The sequence below is a fragment of the Chiloscyllium plagiosum genome, chromosome 48 (genome assembly GCF_004010195.1).
Source record: "Chiloscyllium plagiosum isolate BGI_BamShark_2017 chromosome 48, ASM401019v2, whole genome shotgun sequence".
Lineage (NCBI taxonomy): Eukaryota > Metazoa > Chordata > Chondrichthyes > Orectolobiformes > Hemiscylliidae > Chiloscyllium > Chiloscyllium plagiosum.
In genome coordinates, this window is record NC_057757.1 from 5,370,430 (window position 1) to 5,395,889 (window position 25,460).

Here is a 25,460-nt window from a genome sequence, read left to right on the forward strand (position 1 = left end):
CGACCAGATCCTCAGCTTTGGTGTAGGTTGCAAAAATCACTCTTGATCAGAACATGGTGTGGAACTCTTTCTTCCAGTAGGGTGACACGGTGGCTCAGTGTAACTGCTGCCTCGCACAGCACCAGGGATCTGGATTTGATTCCAGTATCGGGCGACTGTCTGTGTAGAGTTTGCACATTCTCCCCCCGTGTCTGCATGGATGGGAGATCCAAATATTAGATTAAACGGATGAAGTACAAAAGAATGGAAGATGTGCAGGTTAGGTGGATTGGCCTTGCCTAATTGTCCAGAGCATCCAGGGATCTGCTGGCTAGTTTGATTAGCCATGGGAAATGCAGGGTTACGGGGATAGCATAGGGGACGGATCTGGCTTAGATGCTCTTTGGAGGGTCAGTACGGACTTGGTGGGCCAAATGGCCTGCTTACGCACCATAGGGATTCTACGATTCCATAATCGTTATCTCTGATAGAGGCAGAAAGACTTCCTCTGTCACTGCACTGGGAGCAGTTTGGCATTGGATTATTTACTCAAGTCTCTGAAGCCCTGACCTCCTGATTCTGAGGCATGGATGCCACCAAACTGCTTTCTGTAGCCAAATAGCCAGTGGTAAGTGTGGTGCCCAGGGCAGGAATGATATTCAACCAGATGAGAACGGAGTTGAGCAAGTGAACAAAAGTCTGCTTTTTGAAGAATACATATTTTAATTTTGTTTTTGTGGACTTTCATGCTCTTTGGGATAGCAGTGAATTCTTCTCTTATCTTCCTCAGCCAAACTCTGTGTTTTTCCTCTCTTTCCCCGCACCTTAGAAAACGTGGCATCGTGACCTTCCTGTCTGGTAAGGATGCAAGCCAAGCACTGAAGTACAACGGTGAAGAGTTGCTCGGCCGGGCCCTGCGGATACGCCGGCCCCTGCAGATCCTGAGACCGGTAGCAAGTAAGTCGAAGGCTTAGTTAACGTCCGATCCTTGCATTTTTCCTGCAAGTGAGGTTGTTACCTTGTTTGACAGGTGCGATGTTTATTTTCAAAGTTGTCAAGGGAAGGAAACGAAAGCTTAAGGATGCTGACGGGGAATCCTTGATTCCGGCAAAGAAGAAGAATGTTCGGAAAGCAAGTACGTGGCATCATCACAGCAGCGTTCCAGAACTGTCGTCGAATGTGCCGGTAGATTTGGTGGTGGGGGTGGGGGGGTGCAGGGTGCAGAGCAGCCAGCTACCTCAATCTCAGGGTCCTTTAAAGCTGTGGCTCAGTAGCTGACTAATCTTTGAACTGCAGAGTTGTGGGTTTGGGTCCCAGCTCGTGGACCTGAACACACAACCTGGGACAGCATTCCCACCGTGGGATGCGTGCTGCTGAGGTGCCACCTTTCAGACTGAACATTGGCAGCTAAGTTGGAGACCCCATGACATGACAGCATTTGTCTCTGAACCGATATCTCGATATAGCCGTGGGATCTCGCAGTATGTGAGTCGGCTGCTGGGTTTTAATTAGAACATTTCAAAGATTCACTCAGTCTAGTCTATTGTATTAGCTGCTGACAATGTGGTCTCCTCTATACTGAGGAAACGAAGGGTAGGCTGGGTGACAACTTCACAGAACACCTACGTTTTGCCCGCAAAAAGGACTCCGAGCCTCCAGCTGCCTACCACTTCAACACATAGCCCTGTGTTCCCTGGCCAACATTTCTGTCTCCAGCTCGCTGCAGTGCTCAAGTGAAGTTCAGTGCAAGCTGGAAGAACAGCACCTCGTTTTCCGCTCAGGAACTCTGCAGGCTTCTGGACTCAATATCGAGTTCAACACCTTTTAGGGTTTGAGCTGTCCCATGGCCTTACCCCAACCCCACACACCAGGCCTTATTATCACAGGGTCTGCTATTATGACTGTTAGCTGCTAACAGTCCCCATTATTAGCTATTCACTTTCCTAGCCTGATCATCATCCACTCCTTTGTCTGTCCAACTGTTCTCTCACGTTTTGGGCTCTATCTCCATCTATTGTTTACCCACCGCCACCACCACCCTGTCATCAGTTCTGAGATAGGGTCACTTGACCCATAATGTTACTTCTGATTTCTCTCCACAGATGCTGCCAGACCTGCTGAGCTTTTCCAGTGATTTGTGTTCTTGGTTCAAAAATACGACACTGGCTGAAAACCACTTTGTAACTTAGACTTTGAAAGCCGCTGTAAAAATCATTATAATTGTCAGGCCAGGGCTACAGGGCAGTGGCAGAAGGGTGGGATTAATTGAGTTGCAGGTGCAGAGAACTGCTATAGATGTGAGGGGGCTGAGTGGCCTCCTCCTGTGCTATAACTTTTCTGTGATTCTGCAAGTCTTTTTGTACTTTTCCCAACTCTGTTCCCGTTGTTACTTGGCTCTTTACTTTTTGTTTTCCAAAAGCCACATTGACTAAGAAAAACAAGAAGGAATCAGAGTTACTGATTAAAAGAAGGAAGAAAAAACAAGAACAAAGTATGTACACATCATCTGTTCCTGAAATGAATCTGTACTCTTCTTTCCCTCTTTCTACCGAATTTACTGCTCCCCAGCAAACACCCAGAATGCACTCTGGTTCTAGCTCAGAAAATTGCTGACGGTTGTCAGTGTATCTTGTGCTACTGGCCCATGCACACCAAGAAGACAATCAAACTCTTGTCAAACTGGCTGAGCCTTCAGTGCTTAGAAGGAAGCCATTCAGCCCATCATGCCTACTCGTGCTTTGTCAATAGAGTGTGTAAATCTGCATGTTCTAGTTGTGATTTAAGAACAGCGTATGCTATTTGGGCACCAGAGGGTATTCTGGAGTAATTCTGGTAGTGCCCCTTCCTCTGCACCAGGTTCAAGTCCTACCTGTCCTGGAGGTGTGTCATTACTTGTCCGAACAGATTAGGTTAAAAGTCTATAACAACCCAGTTCCGCCTGGGAGAGTCTGGACTGTGGATGGGAAATGTGGGCAGCACCTATGCTGTAGGATAAACTAACTGGCCAGGTCTTGTTTCACCCTTTAACCGATAGACTGCTAATCCAGAACCCAGGCTAACGCTAATAGGTTGGGTATAGGTTTGATTCTCACCATGGCAGCACCAGGGACCCGGATTCGATTCCAGCCTCGGGTGACTGTCTGTGTGCAGTTTGCACGTTCTCCCCATGTCTGCGTGGGTTTCCTCCGGGTGCTCTGGTTTCCTCCCACAGACCAAAGATATGCAGGTTAGGTGAATTGGCCATGCTAAATTGTCCCATAGTGTTCAGCGATGTGTAGGTTGGGTGCATTTGTCAGGGATAATGTAGGGTAACAGGATAAGAGAATGGTTCTAGGTGGGTTATTCTTCGGAGGGTCGGTGTGGACTTGTTAGGCTGAAGGGCCTGTTTTCACACTGTAGGGATCCTATGATTCTATGAAAGCAGTTCAATTCCCTTAGTGTTAGGTGCATTAGTCAGGGAAATGGGTCTGGGTGGATTACTGTTTGGAGGTGTGGACTTGTTGGGCCAAATAGCCTGTTTCCACACTGTAGGGAATCTAATTTAGTCGACTAATCTTATTCTCCTTTATACACAGTTTTAAAGTCAGGCAGACATTCTATCTGACATTCTTGGGTTAGGGTTAGAAGTCTAAACAGCTGCTGGTGCCCTAACCTTTGCCCAGTTTGCGCTAGTTGCTCTTAAATCACAGCTAAAGCACACTGATATATGCAGTGAATTGACACAGCTGTTGTACCACAAGTAGGCATGATGGGCCAAATGGCCGAGAGTGAAAAGTTCACAGTTTGTTGTTCTACAAACAGCCCTGCACTAGATTCAAATCCCAGTTTGACTTGAGTTTGCTGGTTGGAGTGGATGTGCAGTACGGTTGGTCTCTGTGTCTCTGAGCTAGTGTTTTAGCTGGCCTTTGGACTCTTGAGGACTGACCAGTAATATCCCTACTGCTGGCTTGATTGGTGGGTGTGTATGGGAGGAGCAGGCAAAGTCAGGGTCTTGTATAGGACCAAGGAATTTATTATGGCTGCTACTTGTATGTTTGTTCATCAGAAGCTGAGAAAATAGAGGAGGAGGAAGCATCGACACGTCAGAAGATGAAGAAAAGACATTGGGAGATAAGTATGTAAATAGATACTTGCTGATATCTTGCAGATGTGGTCTCTCAGTGGTTAGCACCGCTGCCTCTCAGTGCCAGTTCCCTCAGGCAACTGTCCGTGTGGAGTTTGCACATTTGCCTCGTATGGGTTTCCTCCCACAGTCCAAAGATGTGCAGGTTAGGGTGGGTTGGCCATGCCAAATTGTGCAGAGCGTCCAGGCATGTGCAGGCTAGGTGAATTAGCCATGGAAATGCAGGGTTAGAGAGGTGAGGTAGGGGCTAGATCTGGATGGGATGCTCTTTAGAGGGTCTATGTGGACTTGATGGGCCAAATGGCCTGTTTCCACACTGAGGGGATTTTGTGTTTCTATCATCATAGGAGAAGACGTAGGCCATTCAGCCTGTTGAATCTATTTTGCTACTAGTGATACAATGACTGATCTCATAATCTTCAACTCCACTTCTCTGCTTTTTCTCCAACCACTCTTGGTATCCTTACTGAGTTTAAATATACTTAATGATCCAGCCTTGACAGCCCACTGTGATAATGTAATCCCCAGACTGACTACCATCAGAGAAGAAATTCCTCCTCATTACTGTCCCAACTGGAAGACCCTATTCTGAGATGAGCACTTTGGAGAGATTGACCATAGTTCAGTTACATTTAGTTGGAAAGGGATAGGTACATGCCACAGGTTAAGAGTTATTGATGGAGCAAGGGCAATTATAATGTGATTAGGCAAGAATTACGATGCATAGAATGGGGTAGCAAAATGCAGGGGATGCGGACAATGGAAATGTGGAGCTGGTTTAAGGAATAGATATTGCGTGTCCTTGATAGGTATATCCCTGTCAGGCAGGAAGTGATAAGGTAAGGGAACCGTGGTTTACTACAGAAATTGCATCTCTTGTTAAGCGGAAGAAAAAGGCTTATGTGTTGATGAGACAGGATGGTTCAGATGAGGTGATGGAGAGTTACAAATCAGCTAGGAAGGATTTAAAGAGAGAGTTAAGAAGAGCAAAGGGAGGACACGAGCAGTCGTTAGCAGGTAGAATAAAGGAGAACCCTAAAGCTTTCTATAGATATGTGAGGAATAAAAGGATGACTAGGGTAGGAATAGGGCCAGTCAAAGACAGAAGTGGGAAGTTGTGTGTGGACCCTGTGGAGATCAGAGAGGTGCTAAATGAACATTTCTCATTGGTTTTCACTCAGGAAAAGGAGAATATTGTAGACGAGACGATTGAGATACGAGATATTCGACTAGAAAGGATCGAGGTTAGTTACGAATAGGTGTTATCAATTCTAGGATTGAAAGTAGACAAGTCCCCTGCGCCAGATGGGATTTATCAGAGGATTCTCTGGGAAGCTAGAGTTGGAGCCTTTGCTTTTGATATTTGAGTCATCATTGTCTACAGGTTTAGTACCAGAGGACTGGAGGAATGCAAATGTTGTTCAAGAAGGGCAGTAGAGATGACCCAGGTAATTATAGACCACTGAGCCTTACTTCTGTTGTAGGAAAGGATTATAAGAGAGAGGATTTATAATAATCTAGCAAGCAACAATTTGATTTCGGATATCAACGTGGATTCGTCATGTCTCACAAACCTTATTGAGTTTTTTGAGAAGGTGACCAAGCATGTAGATGAGGGTAGGGCAGTTGATGTGGTGTACCTGGACTTTAGTAAAGCCTTTGATAAGGTAAGCTGTTGGAGAAAATGCAGAGACCTGGGATTGCGGGTGATTTACCAGTTTGGATTGGAAACTAGCTTTCTGAAAGAAGGCAGCGAGTGGTGGTTGATGGAAAATATTCAGCCTGGAGTCTGGTTACTAATGGTGTGCCACAAGGATCTGGTTGGGACCACTGCTGTTTGTCATCTTTAAAAATGACTTAGACGCAGGCAAAGGTGGATGGATTAGTAAATTTGCAGATGACACTAAAGTCGGTGGAGTAGTGGACAGTTTGGAAGAGTGTTACAGGTTGCAGGTGGACTTGGATAAACTGCAGAATTGGGCTGAGAGGTGGCAAATGGAGTTCAATGCAGCTAAATGTCAGGTGGTTCACTTTGGGAAGAATAACAGGAAGGCAGAGTACTGGGTCATTGGAAAAATTCTTGGTAGTGTGGACATGCAGAGGGATCTTGGAGTCCATGTACATAGATCCCTGAAAGTTGCCACCCAGGTTGATAGTGCTGTTAAGAAGGCATACGGTGTGTTAGGTTTCATTGGTAGAGGGATTGAGTTCCGGAGCCGCAATATCTTCTGCAACCATATAAAACGCTAGTTCTGGTCACCATATTTCGGGAAGGATATGGAAGCATTGGAAAAGGTGCAGAGGAGATTTACCAGGATGCTGTCTGGTCTGGAGGGAAGGTCTTATGAGGAAAGGCTGAGAGACTTGGGTCTGTTCTCATTGGAAAGAAGAAGGCTAAGAGGAGATTTGATAGAGACATACAAGATGATCAGAGGATTAGATAGGGTAGACAGTGAAAGTCTTTTTCCTAGGATGATGATGTCAGCTTGTACAAGGGGGCGTAACTACAAATTGAGGGGTGGTAGATTTAAGACAGATGTCGGAGACAGGTTCTTTATTCAGAGAGTGGTAAGGGCGTACCTGCCAATAGTTAACTCAGCCACATTAGGGAGATTTAAACAATCCTTGGATAAGCACATGGATGATGGTGGGGTAGTATAGGGGGATGAGCTGAGAATAGTTCACAGTTGGCGCAACATTGAGGGCCGAAGGGCCCGTTTTGCACTGTTTTGTTCTACGTGCCACACAAATCCCAAGCAACAATCATCACTGATAAGAGACAGTCTAACCACTCCCTCTTGACATGCAGTGGTGTTACTGTCAAAGCCCCCACTATCAACATCCTGGGGGATTATCATTGACTGGAAACTCAACTGGACTCACCACATAAACACTGGCTACAAGAGCAAATCAAAGGCTAGGAATACTGTGACAAGAAACTCCCCTCCTGACACCCTAAAGTCTGTCCATCATCTACAAGGCACAAGTCAGGGGTGTGATGGAATACTCCTCAGTTGCCTGGATGAGTGCAGCTGAAACGACACTCAAGAAGCTCGCGCCATTCAGGACAAAGCAGTCCACTTGATTGGCACCACATTCACAAACACCCACTTCCCTCAGTCGCAGCACTGTGTGCTATCTACAAGTTGCACTGCAGCAATTCACCAAAGATGCTCAGACAGCCCTTCCTGACCCTCAGCCATATCCATCTAGAAAGACAAGAGCTAGCAGATACGTGGAAACACCAGCCCCTGCAAGTTCCACTCCAAGCAAATCTCCATTCTGGCTTGGAAATATGTCAGTGTGTATGTTGCTGTCGCTGGGTCAAAATGCTAGAATTTCCTTCCTAATGGCATTGTGGGACTGCAGCAGTTCATGAAGGCAGCTTGTCCCCCACCTTCTCGAGGGCAACTAGGGACGGAATAAATGCTGGGCCCAGCCAGTGACACCCACAATCCTGCAAATGAATAAAAAACATTGTCCTGTAGAACACCCCTCAGTCCTCTTCAAAATAGCAACTGAAGGATCTTTTATGTCTACCCAAAGCCAGCCTCAATTTTAGCCAACAGCCAGCATTTTCAAAACCGCAGCATTCTGTTAACACTGCCACCAGAGCTGTCAGCCTGAATCTTTGTGCTCAGGTCTCCAGCATGGGAATGGAGCTCTTCAGATGAGCATTATGACTTGTCCATATGGTTATTTGAATAGAAAGGATTACAGAAAAAAGGGTGGCACGGTGGGCTCATTGGTTAGCACTGCTGCCTCACAGCGCCAGAACCCAGGTTCGATTCCAGCCTCGGGTGATTGTCTGTATAGAGTTTGCACATTTTCCCCGTGTCTGCGTGGGTTTCCTCCGGGTGCTCCGGTTTCCTCCCACAATCCAAAAGAAGTGCAGGTCAGGTGAAATGGCCATGCTAAATTGCCCCATAGTCAGAGGGAAACGGGTCTGGGTGGCTTACTCTTCGGAGGGTTGGTGTGGACCTGTCGGGCCGAAGGGCCTGTTTCCACACTGTAGGGAATCTAATCAGAAAAGGCAGGAAAATGGCACTGACACTATCTTTTGAACTTGTTTCTTCCTGGGAAGCTGCTTCAACTGAGCAGCATGGAGAAGACGCCACAGAAACCTCGCTTCGGCAGCTGAAGAAACGGAGACGCGGCAAGTGTAAGTGGATAAAACTACTTGTGATTTGAGGTTGTCTCTGGCTGAGCCTGTTCAGGCACAGCACTGGCTACCTTGCCAAGCATGTCTGCAGACTCAGTCAGTCAATTCATTGCCCCTGACGAGTCATAGAGATATACAGCATGGAAACAGACCCTTTGGTCCAACTTGTCCATGCAGAACAGACACGCTAAATTAATCTAGTCCCATTTATGTGTAATCACTCATCCCTGGAGACACTCTGCTGAATCTCCTCTCCAAAGTCTTTGTTACGATGTTTTGCCTCACATCATTTCTGGCTGTTTTCCACATCCACTTAAAGCTGCCTTAACAGTAGGGTAGCCCATATTGTACACATGTAGCTTTGACCAGGGGCGTACAACACCAAAGGAGGCCATTGAGCCCATCAAGTATGCATGGGTGAGCCACTTCATGGTTTCTGCTATGCCAGATTCCTGGTATCTACATTTTTGAAAATTTGTCTGGAGGAAACTGGGTGGCACAGTGGCTCAGTGGTTAGCACTGCTGCCTCACAGCGCCAGAGACCCGGGTTCGATTCCACCCTCAGGTGGCTGTCTTCAAGTGCCCATCCATTCTCCCCGCGGGTGCTCCAGTTTTCTCCCACAGTCCAAAGATGTGCAGGTTGGGTTGGATTGGCTATGCTAACGTGTCCTAAAGTGTCCAGGGATGTGTAGGCCAGGTGGATTACCCATGGGAAATGCAGGGTTGCAGGGATAGGGTAGGGGGTTGGGCATGGGTGGTATGCTCTTTAGATGGTCAGTGGTGACTGAATGGGCCAAATGGCCTGCTCCCACACTGTCGGGTTTCTATGGAAGTTACAGGCTGAACCCTTGATGGATTTGACAGGGGCATGAACTGAAGAGGCCAGGTGGGAAACACTTTTTTTTCAGGAGATCCTTACCAGGTGCAGAGCGGGACAGGAAAAAGCCAGGACTGGTGGCAAACGTTGGGGTGGAAAGGCGGGGAAGAGGCAGTAGGATTGTGGGACTGGAGTGCACCTTACCGAGCGCAGCTCTTGTCAGAAAACTCACTGCTTTGTTCTCAAAAAGCAGCTTCAAGTGAGGGACGCAAAGGCGATGATCTGGAGGACAAGCTATTTGAGAAGGAAAAGAAGCAAAGTACAGAAAAACGTAAGTGAATAGTTGTTTCCTGCTCACTCACTTTATTGCCTATCGGTTTGTTCAACCATATATTTATTCACGCACCACCCTGACTTGGAACTACATCGGCTGCGCCCTCACTGTGTCGCTGGGTCAAAAGCCTGGAATTCCCTCCCACGGCATTGTGGGTATCCCCACACCACACCACACCACACAGACTTCAGCCATTCAATACGGCAATGCTCCAGAAGAATTTTAAGGCTGATTATGAGATGTGCAAAACGGTGGCACAGTGGTTAGCACTGCTGCCTCACAGCACCGGAGACCCGGGTTCAATTCTGGCCTCAGGCGACTGACTGTGTGGAGTTTGCACGTTCTCCCCGTGTCTGCGTGGTTTTCCTCCGGGTGCTCCGGTTTCCTCCCACAGTCCAAAGATGTGCAGGTTAGGTGAATTGGCCGTGCTAAATTGCCCCATAGTGTTAGGTAAGGGGTAAATGTATGGGTGGGTTGCGCTTAGGGGGTCGGTGTGGACTTGTTGGGCCGAAGGGCCTGTTTCCACACTGTAATGTAATCTAAAAACGCACAATGCCCATATGCTGTGAACGAATCACAAAACAAGATAAATAGGAAGTCTATCTTACCCAGGCCAGCGTTTATTGCTCATCACTAATTGCCTTTGAGATGATAACTTCAACTGCTGAAGTCCGTGGGGTATAGATACACTCACCGTGTTATTAGGGAGGCAGTTCTAGGAGTTTCTTTTATTCATTTGCTGGCCAGCATTTATTACCCATCCCTTGATGTCCTTGAAGACCCTTTGTAGCGATTAGTACAACTGAATGGCTTGCTAGGCCATTTCAGAGGGCAATTGAGAGTCTATTGCTGTCAGCCCAGAGTCACAAATGCCAGCTCCCTTTCCTGAAGGACATCAGTGAACCAGATGGGCTTTTCCAACAACGTCAACAGTCTCATGATCATCAGTAGATTATTTTCCTATTAAATTCAAATTCTACCATCTGCTGAGGTGGGATTCGAACCTAGAACATTCGCTGAGTTTCTGGATTTATAATCTTGTGATAATGCCACTAGGCCATCCCTATTTGACCCAGCAACAGTAAGGGAAGAGCTGATGTAGTCAGGATGGTGGCAGCTTGGAGTGGTCCTGTCAGTCCCACTCCATCCATGCTATCCCCACAGACCTGCAAGTTCTTCATCTTCAAGTGCCCATCCATTTTCCTTTTGAAATCATTCATCATCTCTGCCTGCACCTGGATATTAGTCCCAGCGGTTACCACCTGCTGCATAGGGAGAAAATAAAAACCAAGCTTCTTGCAAATAAGAGCAGAAGTAGGGCCATTCGGCCCTTCAAGCCAATCATAATGATATTGGTTGTTCATCCAGTTCAGTTCCCTGTTCCCGCTTTCGCCCCATATCCTTTAGCCCTAACAACCCTATCTAACTCTTTCAAAGCCTCAGCTGTGTTCTGTGACAGAGAATTCCACTCCTGGTTCTTGGCTCCCCTGGTCGCCAGGAGCAAATTCCAAATCAATGTCACTATCTCCTTTTCCCCTTTGATTTCCTTTTCGAAGTACTGGGCTTACAACTGAGACACAGTACTCTGAGGTTTGGCCAGTAGGTTTTGTACTCTATTCCCTTCGTAAAGGCTGGAATCTCAAGTGCTTGCATTTTTGATGACCTGATCAACTTGCCTAGTCTGATTTGGGAAAGGGAGAATTACAGGAGAGCAATTTAACAGGATCCCAATTGTCAGAATGTGGCCTCTTACATTGCTCAGTCACACCACTGCCATCAAACCCTTCATTTCTTCCCAAAAAGCTGCTTTTAGTGAAAACGCAGATGGGAACGCTGCTTCTCTGCCTCAGAAGAAGAAGAAGAAAAAGAAAAGGAAAAAAGCTGAGGAGAAAGGTAAGGAAGTTCTTTTCAAGACGTGAACTTGTGTCTACTTCAACCTTTTCACTGACTTCCATTGCTGGTTTGAACAGGAGCGGCTCAGTGGTTAGCACTGCTGCCTCACAGCACCGGGGACCCGGCTTCGGCTCCACCCTTGGGCAACTGTCTGTGTGGAGTCCGCACATTCTCCCTGTGTCTCCTTGGGTTACTTCCGGGTGCTCTGGTTTCCTCCCACAGTCCACAAATGTGCAGGTTGGGTGTATTGGCCATGGGAAAGGCAGAGTTTCTGGGATAGGGTTGGGGGGCTCTGTGTGGATGGAATGCTCTTTAGAGGGTCGGTCTGGACTTAATGGTCCGAATGGCCTGCTTCCACACTGTAGGGATACTATGAAGTGCTTGTGATATTGCTGGGAATCAGTTGTTGGCGCACTTCACACACTCACACTCACAGCACTCGTGCACACACGCGCGCACACACACTCTCTCACACAATACATACATACACACACACATAAACAGAAGTTGCAGCATGGTGGTCAACTTTGGATTAGATTTTATTCTCACATGTACTCGAGTATAGGAATACAGGAGTACAATGAAAAGTGTACAAAATCGCCATTCTCTGACGCCCGATTGGTTACACACTTGACTACAAAACTGGAATCTTAAAAAAAAAAGCCCAGCAGAAATAAACAAAACAAAGCCAAAATGACTGAAAAACATCCAGATATTAAAGTCAGGGGACAATTTCAAAGTTTGCAGATGAAAGAAAACGTGTACCAAACAAAACCAGAAACTGCTGGAGAAACCAAACAGGCCCGGCAGTATCCATGGAAACAGAAACCGGGTTCAGTGTCTCAAACCTGCTCAAACTGTTTGGATTAACAACACAGTGATCCTGAGTTTGAACCTGACTACAGTAAACTAATGTCAATTTGTCAAGTTATTTTTGGAAACCCATCTCATTCATGGCAACATTTCCCAGTGCAACGCAGTCTGACCTACATGTCCCTGTATTACCGTAGAGAACTTTGGTGGGGGAGGGAAGAAAAGCTGTCTTTTCATGTTAACAGTATTACCCAAACAAGATTTAAGAAAAAGGAGTGGAATGAAAGGATTTGGATATTGAGAAAGAGTGGGTAAATCGAGTTGAGATACAGAAGCGGGGATGTTCACCAATGGTTACAACTAGGAATGGTTACGTTTCTGATGAAGAGCTTTTGCCGGAAACATCGATTTTTCTTGCTCCTCGATGCTGCCTGACCTGCTGTGCTTTTCCAGCACACTCTAATCTTGACTCTGATCTCCAGCATCAGGAGTACTCACTTCGGCCTAATGGTTACACCATGTCAGTACCATTTGCGGCTTCTCGGACACTTGAAGCTGTCCATGTTCAAGTTCAAAAAAATATCTGAAAATGAGATATATATTTTAAAAAACCACATTTAACAAGATGACATCCAAATTTGGGCTGACAAGTGCCACAGAAATGTCAGGCAATGACCATCACCAATAAGAGGCAATCTAATCACTACCCCTTGATATTAAGTTGTGTTATCATCACTGAATTCCCCCACCTCACCACTATCAATGTCCTAGGGGTTATCATTGTTCAGAAGCTCAACTCGACTCTCCACATAAACACAGCAGTTACAGGAGCAAGTCAGAGGCTGGGAATACTGTGGAAAGTAACTCACCACCTGACTCCCCAACGCCTGTCCACTAGGCACAAGGCAGGACTCTGATGGAATACTCCCCGCTTGCCTGGATGGGTGCAGCTCCAACACCGTCCAGGCCAGTGGCGCCACATCCACAGGCATCCACTCCCTCCACCACTGACGCTCAGTAGCAGCAGTGTGTACCATCTACAAGATGCACTGCAGGAGTTCACCAAAGATCCTCAGGCAGTACCTGCCAAACCCACAACCACTTCCATCTAGAAGGACAAGGGCAGCGGATACATGGGATCACCAGCCCCTTCAAGCCCTCCCACAACCTTGATGTATCGCTACTGTGTCGCAGCCTCCCCTGAAACACCACGAGCGATTCCCTGGTACATTTACAAAGAAAGGCTTGCCACAAAACATTTCTTTGGTCTCCTTCAGTTTTCTTAAGCGACAAGAGAGCAGAGGAGAAGGAGAAGGTTGCCTCTGTGCTGCAAAAGAAAAAGAAAAAAAGGAAGAAGAAACGTAAGTAGATTAAACAATTTCTAACAACAAAGTCTGAAGTAGTGCTCAGTTCTGTCTCTTTGATGCCATGATCTGTCCCATTAACAAGGAGTCTGACAAATGCAGGGCTCCTATCCTGTCCCACTGCATTTCTCTGCCAGGCCTACATTGCTCAGTCTGGTTGTCTGATAATGCCAACTGTTACTACGTTCTTATTTTCTTCCTCGAAGTGACTTTAAGCAAGAAAACAGCAGTGGAGGAGCACGCCACCAGCGCAAAGACGAAGAAACGTAAAAAGACGCAAGAGAAAAGTACGTTAAAATGGAACACAATCAAAGTTACCATAAAACAAGGAACTGTGGGGGCTGAAGATCTGAAACAAAAACAGAAATTGCAGGAGCAGCTCAGCAGGTCTGGCAGCACCTGTGAAGAGAAAGCAGAGTCAATGATTTGAGTCCAGTGACCCTCCCTCAGAACGTTGTCTCCACAGATGCTGCCAAACCTGCTGAATCTCTCCAGTAATTTCTGCTGATTGCATTTTGTGTTTTTTGTCTCCCTCTTTTGGCTGCCATACACAGAAACACATTGTTGTACCGTGGGCTGCTCACCTCGGAGCTGAGGAGATTGCAAGAGGTGTACAAGGTTATATTTGATTTGATTTTTTTATTGTCACATGTACCTCAGTACATTGTTTTGCGTGCGGTACAGACAGATACAAAGGGCATAGGCGTAATAGAACAGAGCGAGGAACACAAGGTTACAGCTGCAGAGAAGGTGCACAAGCTGCAGAGATCAACATTAAATTTAAAATGTGAGAGGCCCATTCAGATATCTAATAACAGCAGGGAAGAAGCTGTTCTTGAATCTATTTGTATGTGTATAGAAACTTTAAGAAGGTGGGAGAGCGTACATCCAAGATGGGAGAGGGGCCTTTGATGTTGGTTGCTTTCCCAGTGTGGTGGGAAGTATAGATGGAGTCAGTGGATGGTAAGCTGGTTTGCGTGATGGCAGGATAACAGGCTTGGAAGGAGCAATTCTTCCCATTAGGGGTTTGAGTTTTTTTTTCACGGAAGCGTAAGAGGTTGAGGGGTGACTTTTATGGAGGTTTATAAAATCATGAGGGACATAGGTAAGGTGAATAACAAGGGTTGTTCCCCTAGGTCGGGGAGTTCAAAATCAGCGGGCATGTTTTTAAGGGAGGGGAAAAGGTTTTAAAGAAGATGTGAAGGGTAACGTTTTTACACAGAGGGTGGTCAGTGTGTGGAATGAACTGTCCGAGGAAGTGGTGGATGCGGGTACAGTTATAACATTTAAAAGACATTTTGATAAGTAAATGAATAGGAAAGGTTTGGAGGGATATGGGCCAGGAGCAGGGACTGGTTTCGTTTTGGAACGTGGTCAACATGGACTGACTGGACCAAAGGGTTTGTTTCAATATGGTGTGACTCTGTAATGGATGGTATCAGGGTGAAGGGACAAAATTTAAAGTTTCAGACTGGAGATTTAGGGATGCTATGGAGCATGTGATAAGAACTCGGGACGTCGCGAGGGTGCTGGAAGCAGAGACTAATTCCAAAGGGAAATTGGATGGCCACTCGGCGGGGGGGGGGGGAATAAATTTTCAGGGCTACAGGTATCGAGCAGGAGAGAGGCACTGACTAGATTGCTCCGCATGGAGCGGGCATGGACTCAATGGGCTGAATTGTCACTGCCTCTACTGTAAATGACTCCATGCTCCAGCATGGAAGGAGCTCATTCAGCCCCTTGGGTGATCTCTTTGAAAGAGTTCACGAACAGCTCCCACTTCCCTTTGCCCTTGTTCTTTCCCCATCGCTTCATAAATTTTTCCCCTTAAAGCATTTATCCACTTTCCCTTTGAAAGTTAATGCAGAATAATTGAAAGCGAGCACTTCCCAGGTCACAAAAACCCGCAATGTCAGAAAATCATTTTTCATGTTGTCTCTGGTTTTGTTTGCAAAACCACGCTGTACAAGTCTTCTCAAAACTCACCGCACTGTATAAACAAAATGTGCCTGAGATGAAATATCGTCTTGTTTTATACTCCTAAGGGCCATTAGCAGGGATCTAGGGCTTGTGTTTTCACCTCTCTTGTGTTGTCCAACCCTGACCTTTCCTTACAATCTGTACATCCCTGAAACACCCTAGTACCAGTGTCTACTTCATCAGGAGTTATGAGTACAAGTTGCACAGTTTCACTGGTGCTACCTCACGTTTGCAATGATTTGATCCCTGTGGTTCTGGCCCTACTTGGAGCTCCTCTATGCTCCTTCCCTCCCCAGGTGAAACAACTAGCTCAGTGTCCATTGGTGGGGGTGGGGGTGTATGTGTTGGTGTGCCATCCAGTAAGACCAAACCCAGATGACACTGAAATATTTTGAGACCCCCCCACCCCACCAAACCAAAATCCCTTTGGTGTTTGCAAAGCCCCAGTTTGTGACCATGTTTAGAATGATAAAGACCTCCATTGGGTTAGGAAAGAAACCAACTTTCTTCGGGGAATCGACAGCGTGAGGTCCTTCTACTCATCACGTTTCTTGTTCTCGCAGCTTCCTGGTGTCTCTATATCGAGAAGTTGAGGTCCCAGAATTCACCTTGTGAGCTGATGCTACCTCACGTTTGCAATGATTTGATCCCTGTGGTTCTGGCCCTACTTGGAGCTCCTCTATGCTCCTTCCCTCCCCAGGTGAAACAACTGGCTCAGTGTCCATTGGTGGGGGTGTATGTGTTGGTGTGCCATCCAGTAAGACCAAACCCAGATGACACTCAAATATTTTGAGACCCCCCACCCCACCAAACCAAAATCCCTTTGTTGTTTGCAAAGCCCCAGTTTGTGACCATGTTTAGAATGATAAAGACCTTCATTGGGTTAGGAAAGAAACCAACTTTCTTCGGGGAATCGACAGCATGAGGTCCTTCTACTCATCACGTTTCTTGTTCTCGCAGCTTCCTGGTGTCTCTACATCGAGAAGTTGAGGTCCCAGAATTCACCTTGTGAGCTGAAGGCAGCCATTGGCGATTTTCTAAGTGAGAGGTCGGTCCCATACAAAGAGATCCAGCTGGATCCTGACAGGTATGGGCTTGAGTTTCTCTCGCGGCAGTCAGTTTTCTATCCAACTGGGACATGATGTCAAATCCAGGGAAGGAGATGCTTTTTCTTTCCCAACTCTAGGCACGTAGTGTCAGCGGCAAAAACTCCCAGACTACATAAATCGTGTTCGAGAATAAAGCTCCATCTAGAACTTTGCCCATCAAACACTCCCAAGACAGGGACAGCACGGGATTAGATGCAGAGTAAAGTTCTTTCTACACAGTCCCCATCAGACACTCCCAAGACAGTGACAGCACAGGGTTAGATACAGAGTAAATCTTCCTGTACACTGTCCCTCATCAAACACTCCCAGGGCAGGGACAGCACAGGGTTCGATAGAGTAAAGCTCTCTCTACACAGTCCCCATCAAACATTCCCAGCGCAGGTATAGCAAGGGGTTCGATATGGAGTAAAGCACCCTCTACATTGTCTCTAGCATACATTCCCAGGACAAATATAGCGCACAGTTAGATACCGACTAAAGCTTTCTCTATACTGTCTCCACCAAACACTCCCAGGACAGGTATAACACACAGTTAGGTACAGAGTAAGTAGCTTCTAAACACTTGCAGGGCAAATAAAGTGAAGCTGCTTTCCACTGCAAAATCAGATCATCCCAAATCAGGTCCAGGGTGGAAAGAGATGCAGTTAATTTCCCCAACCGCCTGCCCACAATACAACAATAAGCCCCCAATGGCTTTTCTGAATCTTATTGTAAACTTGCATTTGCACACTACAGAAGTAACTTTCTAACATCCCAACCCTTCACATACGCTGTGGAAAATTGTTATGAACAGCAGATATTGTCATGTCATTGTGTGCACTTAAAGATCCCATAAATATCGGAGAGGGGGGCGGGGGGTGGAATGATGTTGCATAGTGTAGAGAAACATTGGTGCATTACCCAGGAGTAAAGGAGTCCAGCATCCACCTGAACCAGTGGGACTGGTGGTTAGGACCTGGGGTTAATGTCTCATCTGACAGACGGCTATCTTCAATGCTGCAGAACTCCTTCACTACCCAGTCTGAATTGTTGGATGGGGTCAGAACACAATATCCTCACCAGAAGCAAAACTGCTGCTAACACCCATCGTTTGGAAGCTTGCTTCAGGTGGGGTCACATGACTGAGGGGAGTTTAGCATTACGCCATAACTGTAGATTCATATATCAATGTCTACAAAATGAAAGGATGCAAATTTGCCAACCTTCCTCTGGAATTCTTCCTTGATAGGTACCACCATCCAGTTCTGTCTCAATGTATTAAATAATTTTGCACCTTTTGCCTGTACATCAATTTGTAGAATCTGTACACCAGAATTTCATAGTTCATCTGAGCAAGTTTAACGTGGTTTCTCTGTATTTCAGGCCCTTTAGAAAAGAAGCCAAATGCTTTGCCAGTGTTTTGAGCAATCTGTGTACTTGTTTAAAAGTTAGATTTATTTGATCAATTTGACCGATTTCTTGCTGGCTCACTTCCAGCTGCTCCGCCTGTGTTGAACTGAACCATGAGGGCGATCTGAATGAAGCTCTGCAGTTTGGCACGTGCAACATTCTCGGACAAGTAGCAAGATTAAGCAAGGTGGAGAAACTGGGAGCGCTGAATGGCAGTGAGTCAGTCTCTTTTTTTTTCAGCGCCTTCAGTTCACGATGCTCTGCTGAAGGAATTGTTTCCTGGCGTAGGAATCCCCTAAGGGGAATGAGCCTCCTGGTCATTGGCAAAGGGACCAGGCTTCATGCTGAGCCTGAACGATGCACGTTGCAAAGCTGAGTAGCAGGGGTCCTACAAAGGAGACCCCAGTCCCTTCCTTTACCAACACGCAAAGGCTGTCCAGCCAGAGAGTATGCCTTGTTTCTCGGGATGTGAAGAAGACATTTGGTGTGTTTGCCTTTATTGGTCAGCGCATTGAGAGTAGGAGTTGGGAAGTCATGTTGTAGCTGTACAGGACATGAGTTGGGCCAGTTTTGGAGTACTGTGTGCAATTCTGGTCTTCCTGCTATAGGAAAGAGTGCGGAGAAGATTTGCAAGGATGTTGCTGGGATTGGAAGGTCTGAGCGATAGGGAGAGGTTGAATGGGCTGAGGCTATTTTCCCTGAGGCATCAGAGGTTCAGGGGTGGACTTTGATAAAATCATGATGGGCATGGAGAGGGCGAATAGTCGAGGTGGTGGTGGTGGTGGTGATGGGGAGGTGGGTTCCAAAACTGGGTTTATGGTGAGAGGGGAAAGACTTAAAAGGGATCTAAGGGACAACTTTTTCATGCAGAGGGTGGTGTGTGTATGGGAATGAGCTGCCAGAGGAAGTGGTGGAGGCTGGTACAACTGCAACATTTAAGAGGCATCTGGATGGGTACATGAATAACAAAGGTTTAGAGGGATATGGGCAATGGAAATGCTGGAAAAATGGGACTAGATTAATTGAGGATATCTAATTGGCATGGATGAGTTGGATCGAAGGGTCTGTTTCCATGCTGTACATCTCTATGACTGTCGGAACTATACCTGATCACAAGGGACAGTTGCATCGTGGTAATTTTATTGGAATAGTAAATCAGAGAGATCAGCTAGTGCTCTGGTCTAAGGTCCAAATCCCACCATGACACCAAGGTATCCAAACCTTGATTATCATGGACTAATCATGAAACTACAAGATTGTCATGGAAATGTTTGTTAAAAAGTTCATGATGGTGGGTGTTGCTGGCTCAGTCCAGCATTTATTGCCCATCCCTAATTACTCAGAGGGCAGTCAATAGATAACCACATCGCTGTGGGTCTAGAATCCCATGTAGGCCAGACTAGGTCAGAATGACAGTTTCCTTCCCTAAAGGACACTAGTGAGCCAGATGGGTTTTTCTAACAATCGACAATGGATTCATTAGACATCATCAGATTCTTAATTCCAGATTGTTACTGAATTCAACTTCCACCATCTACCATGGCATTTCGGAAAACTGATCTAGCGATAATGCCACTAGGCCATCACCTCTCCTTGTTCATGTCCTTTGCGAGGGACGTCTGGGTCATTCCTTACCTGCTCTGGCCTATGTGTGCCAATGAATGTGGAAAACCACATGTTAGGTTTGCAAACTTTTGCCATGTTTGAGTAACTAAAGTAAGTGTGAGACCCTAGGAGGATGTAACTGGGGAATTGACAATGAGGAGCAAAAGAAACAGCAGATATTTTAAAACCAATGACCGTTGGATCCCTCCTGTTGCTGGAAAGGACAGGAATTTGAGGATGTTGACCCAGCGACAGTGAAAGAACAGCAGTGGATTTCCAAGTCAGGATGGTGAGTGGTTTGGAGGAGAGCTTGCAGGGCTGATATCTGCCACCTTTTATCCTTCTAGATGATTGGTTTAGAAAGTGGCGTCAAAGAAGGTTTGGATGGTTATCAAAGCATAGAACAGGGAAACAGGCGCTTTGGCCCACCCTTCTTAATTCTTTCCCCTCACCTAAAGCCTATGACCTCTAGTTTTGGACTCCTCTACCCTGGGGAAAGATCCTTGGCTATTCACCTTATTTATGTCCCTCCTGATTTTATAGACTTCTGTGCATCTAGTACACACTGCAGCCGCGGAGTGTCAGAAATGGAGGGAGTGTATGTCTTAGGTGCTGGTTGGTTGTCAATCAAGTTGGATCACTCCCTGCACCACCAGAGGGCGCATATATCTCCACTGTTGCAAATCTCTTCCAATAATATTACAGTGAAAATGGAAATTGTTAGTGAACAGGAGGGTACAAGGGACTTGATGGAAATATGCAGGATTTCGGGGAGGATGGTACTATATCAGTTCTTCTTTTAGAGAGGCTTTGCAGACATGATGGGCCAAATGGCCTCCTTCCATACTGTAACCATTTACTGTTTCTGCTGTCCCAATGTGTGGCTCAGTATCAGTTTTTTTTTTTCAAAAAAATAATGTTCTTAGCATGAAACAGACCCTTTGGGCCAACCCGTCCATGCTGACCCAATATCCTAAATTAATCTAGTCCCATCTGCCGGTATTTGGCTCATATCCCTCTAAGCCATTCCGATTCATACGTCCATCCAGGTGCCTTTTAAATGTTGTAATTGTACCAGCCTGTACCACTTCCTCTGGCAGTTCATTCCATACATGTACCACCTTTTAAATCTTTCCCCTCTCACCTTAAACCTATGCCCTCTAGTTTTGGAAGACTCCACCCTGGAGGAAAGACCTTTGACTATTCACCCTATCTATACCCCTCATGATTTTATAAACCTCCCTGAAGTCACCCCTCAGCCTCCTGGGCTCCAGGGGAAAAGGTCCCAGCCAACACAGCCTCTCCTTACAACTCAAATCCTCCAGTCGTGGTAACATCCTTGTTAGTCTTTGTTTTTTGCACCCTTTCCAGCTTAATAACGTCCTTCCTATAGCAGGGCAATTGTACACAGTATTCCAAATGTGGCCTCACCCAATGTACAGCCATAACATGACACCACAGTTCCTGTACTCTGTACTCTGACCAATGAAAGTAAATGTGCCAAACACCACCTTGTGTGAAGCACATTGGGAAGTTCCTCTACCTTAAAGGTGCTATTCAAATGCAAGTTGTGGGCTGAAAGGAAAGCTGGGGAGATGTTGAAGAGGATGATAAATGTGGAAAAGAACAGGAGCAGGCTAAAGAGAGCAGAGACTCCTGCAAATTAAAGTGGCTTTCTGTAGTTCTGCAGTCTCATGTAGGCCAGACCAGGTAAGGATGGCAGATTTCCCTCACAGAATAGGAGTAGTGAACCAGACAGATTTTATCACCTGTGTTTCCTTTTAGGAATTGACTCTAGGACACTTCGTGTGAAAACCCTTCCAAGTGACGTCTGTGCCAAGGACCTTAAGCGTTTGTTTGAGAAAGTTGCTGGTGTTTGGATATGTCAGGACGTCAACAAAAGGTACGCGGTCAGAGTGTAGTTGGATTTGAGAGCAAGCAGGAAACCCATATAGACACAGGGAGAACGTGCAGTCTCCACACAGAAAGTCCCCTGAGGGTGGAATCGAACACGGGTCCCTGGCATGTGAGACAGCAGCACAACCACTGAGTCACCACGCTGCCTGGCATGATGAGATTTTATTTTCCTTTGGGGATTGGGAATCTTGTCTTCCTAAAAAGGAAGTAGAGTCCCTGAATACTTTAAGGCAGAAGTGGATAGATTCCTGATCATTTGAAGTGGGGGCCGGGGAGCCGAAAGGTTATCAAGGGCGGGTAGGAATTTGGACTAATCAGACCAGCTGCAATTGGCAAGGCAATAAGAGCATTAAGAGATTTCAACCTATGGTCGGTAAGTTATTTGGTTTAAATAAATTTTTTTTCATAACTGTGAACAATAACACAGAAGATCCACCAATATAACATGTTAAATGTAACTGTGTGTAACTGTTGTCTTGCTTTTCTTTGCCAGGTTTGGACTTGTCATGTTTGAGACAGAGGAAGACACAGCTAACGCGCTAAATAATGGTGAAATAGAATGCAGAGGAAACCTGCTCCGACTGGACCGTGCATATCCAGTGAAACAAGGTATGTCTGTGGTCCGGTCATAGTGTCAAAGAGGGCAACAGCATGGAAACAGGCCCTTCGGCCCAACTCGTCCATGCCATCCAGTTTTTAAATTAATCGAGTCCCATTTGCCTGCGTTTGGTCCATGTCCCTCTATACCTACCCCATCCACATGCCTGTCCAGATGTTTCTTTAAATTATGAAATTGTAGTCGCTTCCACTGCTACCTCAGCAGCCCATTCCAGACACTCACCACCTTCTGTGTGAAACAAATTGACCCTCTGGACCCTTTTAAATCTCTCCACTCTCAATCTAAACCTATGCCCTCTATTGTTAGGCTCCCATACCTAAGGGAAAGGCTGTTGGCCATCATCTAGCTTATCTACGCCTCTCATGACTCTGTAAGGTCACTTCTCTGTCTCCTACGCTCTGGGGGGGGGGGGTCCCAGCCTATCCAACCCCTCCCTATAACTCAAAGTTTCCAGTCCGGATGGCAACCTAGTAAATCTTTTGTGCATTCTTTCTAGTTTAATAATATCCTTTCTACAGCAGGGCAACCAAATCATTTCCATTCAAGGTGCACACTGCAGCTTCTTTCACCTCTGACCCCATGCCGTGCGTTTGTCAATCCACGTCAACCTCTTCCTGGCCCCAAACCCCATTTGTCGCCTATTCATTAAGACCCATTTACCTTTCACCAACTTAACACGACACGTGCTTCCGATTTCTCCACTCGATCCTCAGAACCAAGAATTTGACAACAAGGTCAGTCAAGCGCAGCAGGTCAGGCAGCATCCAAGGAGCAGGAGAATCGACGTTTCGGGCATGAGCCTTTCTTCAGGAAGGACTTCTTCAGGCTCGTGCCCGAAACGTCGATCCTCCTGCTCCTTGGATGCTGCCTGACCTGTCGCGCTTTTCCAGCAACACATTTTCAGCTCTGATCTCCAGCATCTGCAGTCCTCACTTTCTCCAACAAGGTCAGTCAACCCATGTGACTTTGCTCTGCATTGCCCCCAGTGCCTGAGTGGCTTCCCTTGTGTCAGACAACTGGACAGGGTTCCCTTTATCCACTCGACAGTTCGTTTGTAGTATGTGGCATGGCTGGCAAGACCAGAAACCTTTGCACAGCATAATAGTCCTTCAATAAGCAAGGGGCTTTTTTTAACAAAGGGGGTAAGTTCGAACCCCTCCGATAATTGTTGTGTTGCGTCACCACAGTCTTGCCATTAAAGAGAAGCGACTGGTGGTGATTTAACCTGCGGGCCACCAGATCTCAGCCGAGGCAAGAGTTTGAGAAGGAGAGTCCCTCATGATAACCTCAAGCTGGTGATGGGAATTGAACCCATGTTGTTGGCATCACACTGCTGTGTAAACCAACAATCCAGCCAACTGAGCTAAACCAATCCCCCGTGATAATTAATCCCACATACAAACTCCAATTGGTTATGATGGGAGTAGAGGTTCCCTCCTAATAATAATTAAATCCAAAAGGCCCAGACAAATTCATCTCTCCCCTTGTAATCTGTTAAAGTGGGTTAAAAGGAAAGAAAGTCTCTAATCTCCACTTTATAAGTAACAAATAATAGTTTATTTATTCAACTCTAACAGCAAACTATCAAACTGGACAATTTTCCCTGAAGTTCTAGCTGTTACCTAACTGAACTAAATTCTACTGGAAGGAATGCTGTTCAAGTCCCATTTGTATAAACCCAATTAATAAGAAAGCAATAAATTCAAACTTAATCTCTCCAAGTTCTTTGCTTTATCTCCACTCTTCCTTCTGTTGAACTAACATCACAAATGCTTATGTTCTGATGATCCCTCAGTGAGGGTTTTGAGCTGGGAAATACTGTGGTACCTTTGGGTCTTTTTAGAGAGCTTACAGATTTCTGAGAGAGCCCGATATTTACTCTTCAGATGGGAAGTGGCTCTCTGCCGATTTTCAAATCTCCCAGTTTTACATACCCTCCATGACGCATTCAATTCTTTATAATTTGATTGGCTTCTGGGTGTCAAAACAATCCGTTTTAAATTCAACTGGTCCTTAGTTTCCAAGTGTCTTTTTAAATTAATTGGCTGAATTTAAACTGTTGTCTGGGTAAAAAATGCTACTTGGCTGTTTGATACAAAATGTGTTAATTCAGGTGCTCCCTGTGCACCTGCACTTTTAACTGCTGTTCAGTCCATTCTTAAACCTGAAAAAGAGCACCATCTCTGAAAGGGACATCCCAGTGCTTTCCCCCATTTTTACACACCAACTTTATAACAACTCTATCCCTGTCCTGGGAGTATTGGATCAGGGATGGTGTTAAGGGAGTTTTATCTTCCATTTAAAAGAGTAGAGGCTACTTTACTCTGTCCCTCACCTTGTGCTGCCCTTGTCAAAGAGCAGACAACAGTACGGCACAGGACCAGGCCGTTGGGCCCACCAAGCTTGTGCCAACTCATGGACTCCTTTCTAATACAGAACCTTTTGCCTTCTAGTGGTCTGTGACCCTCTATTTCCTGCCTATTCAATCTATCTCAAGATACCTCTGAAATATTGCTGTTGTATCTGCTTGCCCTATGAACTTTGGCAGTGCATTCCAGGCACTTGCCACCCTCTGTTTTAAAAACAACTTGCCTCTTGCATCTACTTTAAACTTGTCCCCTTTTACCTTATGCCCCTAGTAATTGACCTTTCTTCCCTGCACTAGACCCCGACTACCAATTCTACCCATGCCTCTCATAATTTTGTAAACTTCAATTGGATCAGCCCATTGCAAGCTTTTCACTGCACTCACTCAAGTGCACGTGACAATAAAGCGATTTAATTCAATTCAGTACATCTTTTGATGTTCAAGTGAAAACAAGCCAGGTTTGACCAACCTCTCCTCATAGTTAATACCCTCCAAGCCAGGCAACATTCTGGTAAATCTTTTCAGTACCCTCTCCAGAGTCTCACAAGTCGTTCCTATAATGTGGCAACCAGAACTGTACGCACTTCTGGGAGTGTTTAATGGGGCAGTGTAGAGGAAGCTTTGATTCCAGTTTAAAACATAACCCCATGCTGTCCCGGTCCTGGGAGTGTTTCATGGGGACAGGGCAGAGAGAGCTTTACTCTGTATCTAACCCCGTACTGCCTCTGTCCTGGCAGTGTTTGATGGGGGACAGAGCTTTACTCTGTATCTAACTCCATACTGCCTCTGTCCTGGGAGTATTGGATGGGGACAGTGTAGATGACATTTTACTCTGTCTCTAACCCCATGCTGTCCCGGTCTTAGGACTGTTTAATGGGGGAACAGTGCTGTGGAAGCTTTACTCTGTGCTGTCCCTGTTCTGGAAGTGACATCAGTCAGATGAGGCAGTCATGTTGGGTGTGTATTCATGTGGGTGTCCTTTGCCTGG

The 25,460-nt window shown here is 46.1% G+C and overlaps 1 protein-coding gene across 11 annotated transcripts in view; it reads left to right on the top strand.

Moving 5' to 3' along the window:
• Positions 1 to 25,460, top strand: part of LOC122544342 — a 91,762-nt gene that overhangs the window by 53,326 nt on the left and 12,976 nt on the right. For 7 of the 11 annotated variants that reach the window (XM_043683543.1, XM_043683544.1, XM_043683545.1 and 4 more), the window contains 13 exons: positions 809 to 936; positions 1,010 to 1,114; positions 2,399 to 2,470; positions 4,025 to 4,093; positions 8,187 to 8,264; positions 9,332 to 9,412; positions 11,219 to 11,308; positions 13,399 to 13,482; positions 13,692 to 13,772; positions 16,426 to 16,552; positions 18,051 to 18,178; positions 21,354 to 21,471; positions 21,979 to 22,094. In XM_043683543.1, coding sequence (XP_043539478.1) covers positions 809 to 936; positions 1,010 to 1,114; positions 2,399 to 2,470; positions 4,025 to 4,093; positions 8,187 to 8,264; positions 9,332 to 9,412; positions 11,219 to 11,308; positions 13,399 to 13,482; positions 13,692 to 13,772; positions 16,426 to 16,552; positions 18,051 to 18,178; positions 21,354 to 21,471; positions 21,979 to 22,094 — 1,277 coding nt within the window. The remainder of the gene's footprint in view (positions 1 to 808; positions 937 to 1,009; positions 1,115 to 2,398; positions 2,471 to 4,024; positions 4,094 to 8,186; positions 8,265 to 9,331; positions 9,413 to 11,218; positions 11,309 to 13,398; positions 13,483 to 13,691; positions 13,773 to 16,425; positions 16,553 to 18,050; positions 18,179 to 21,353; positions 21,472 to 21,978; positions 22,095 to 25,460) is intronic. The other 4 variants (XM_043683537.1, XM_043683538.1, XM_043683542.1 and 1 more) reach the window with 4 other exon arrangements.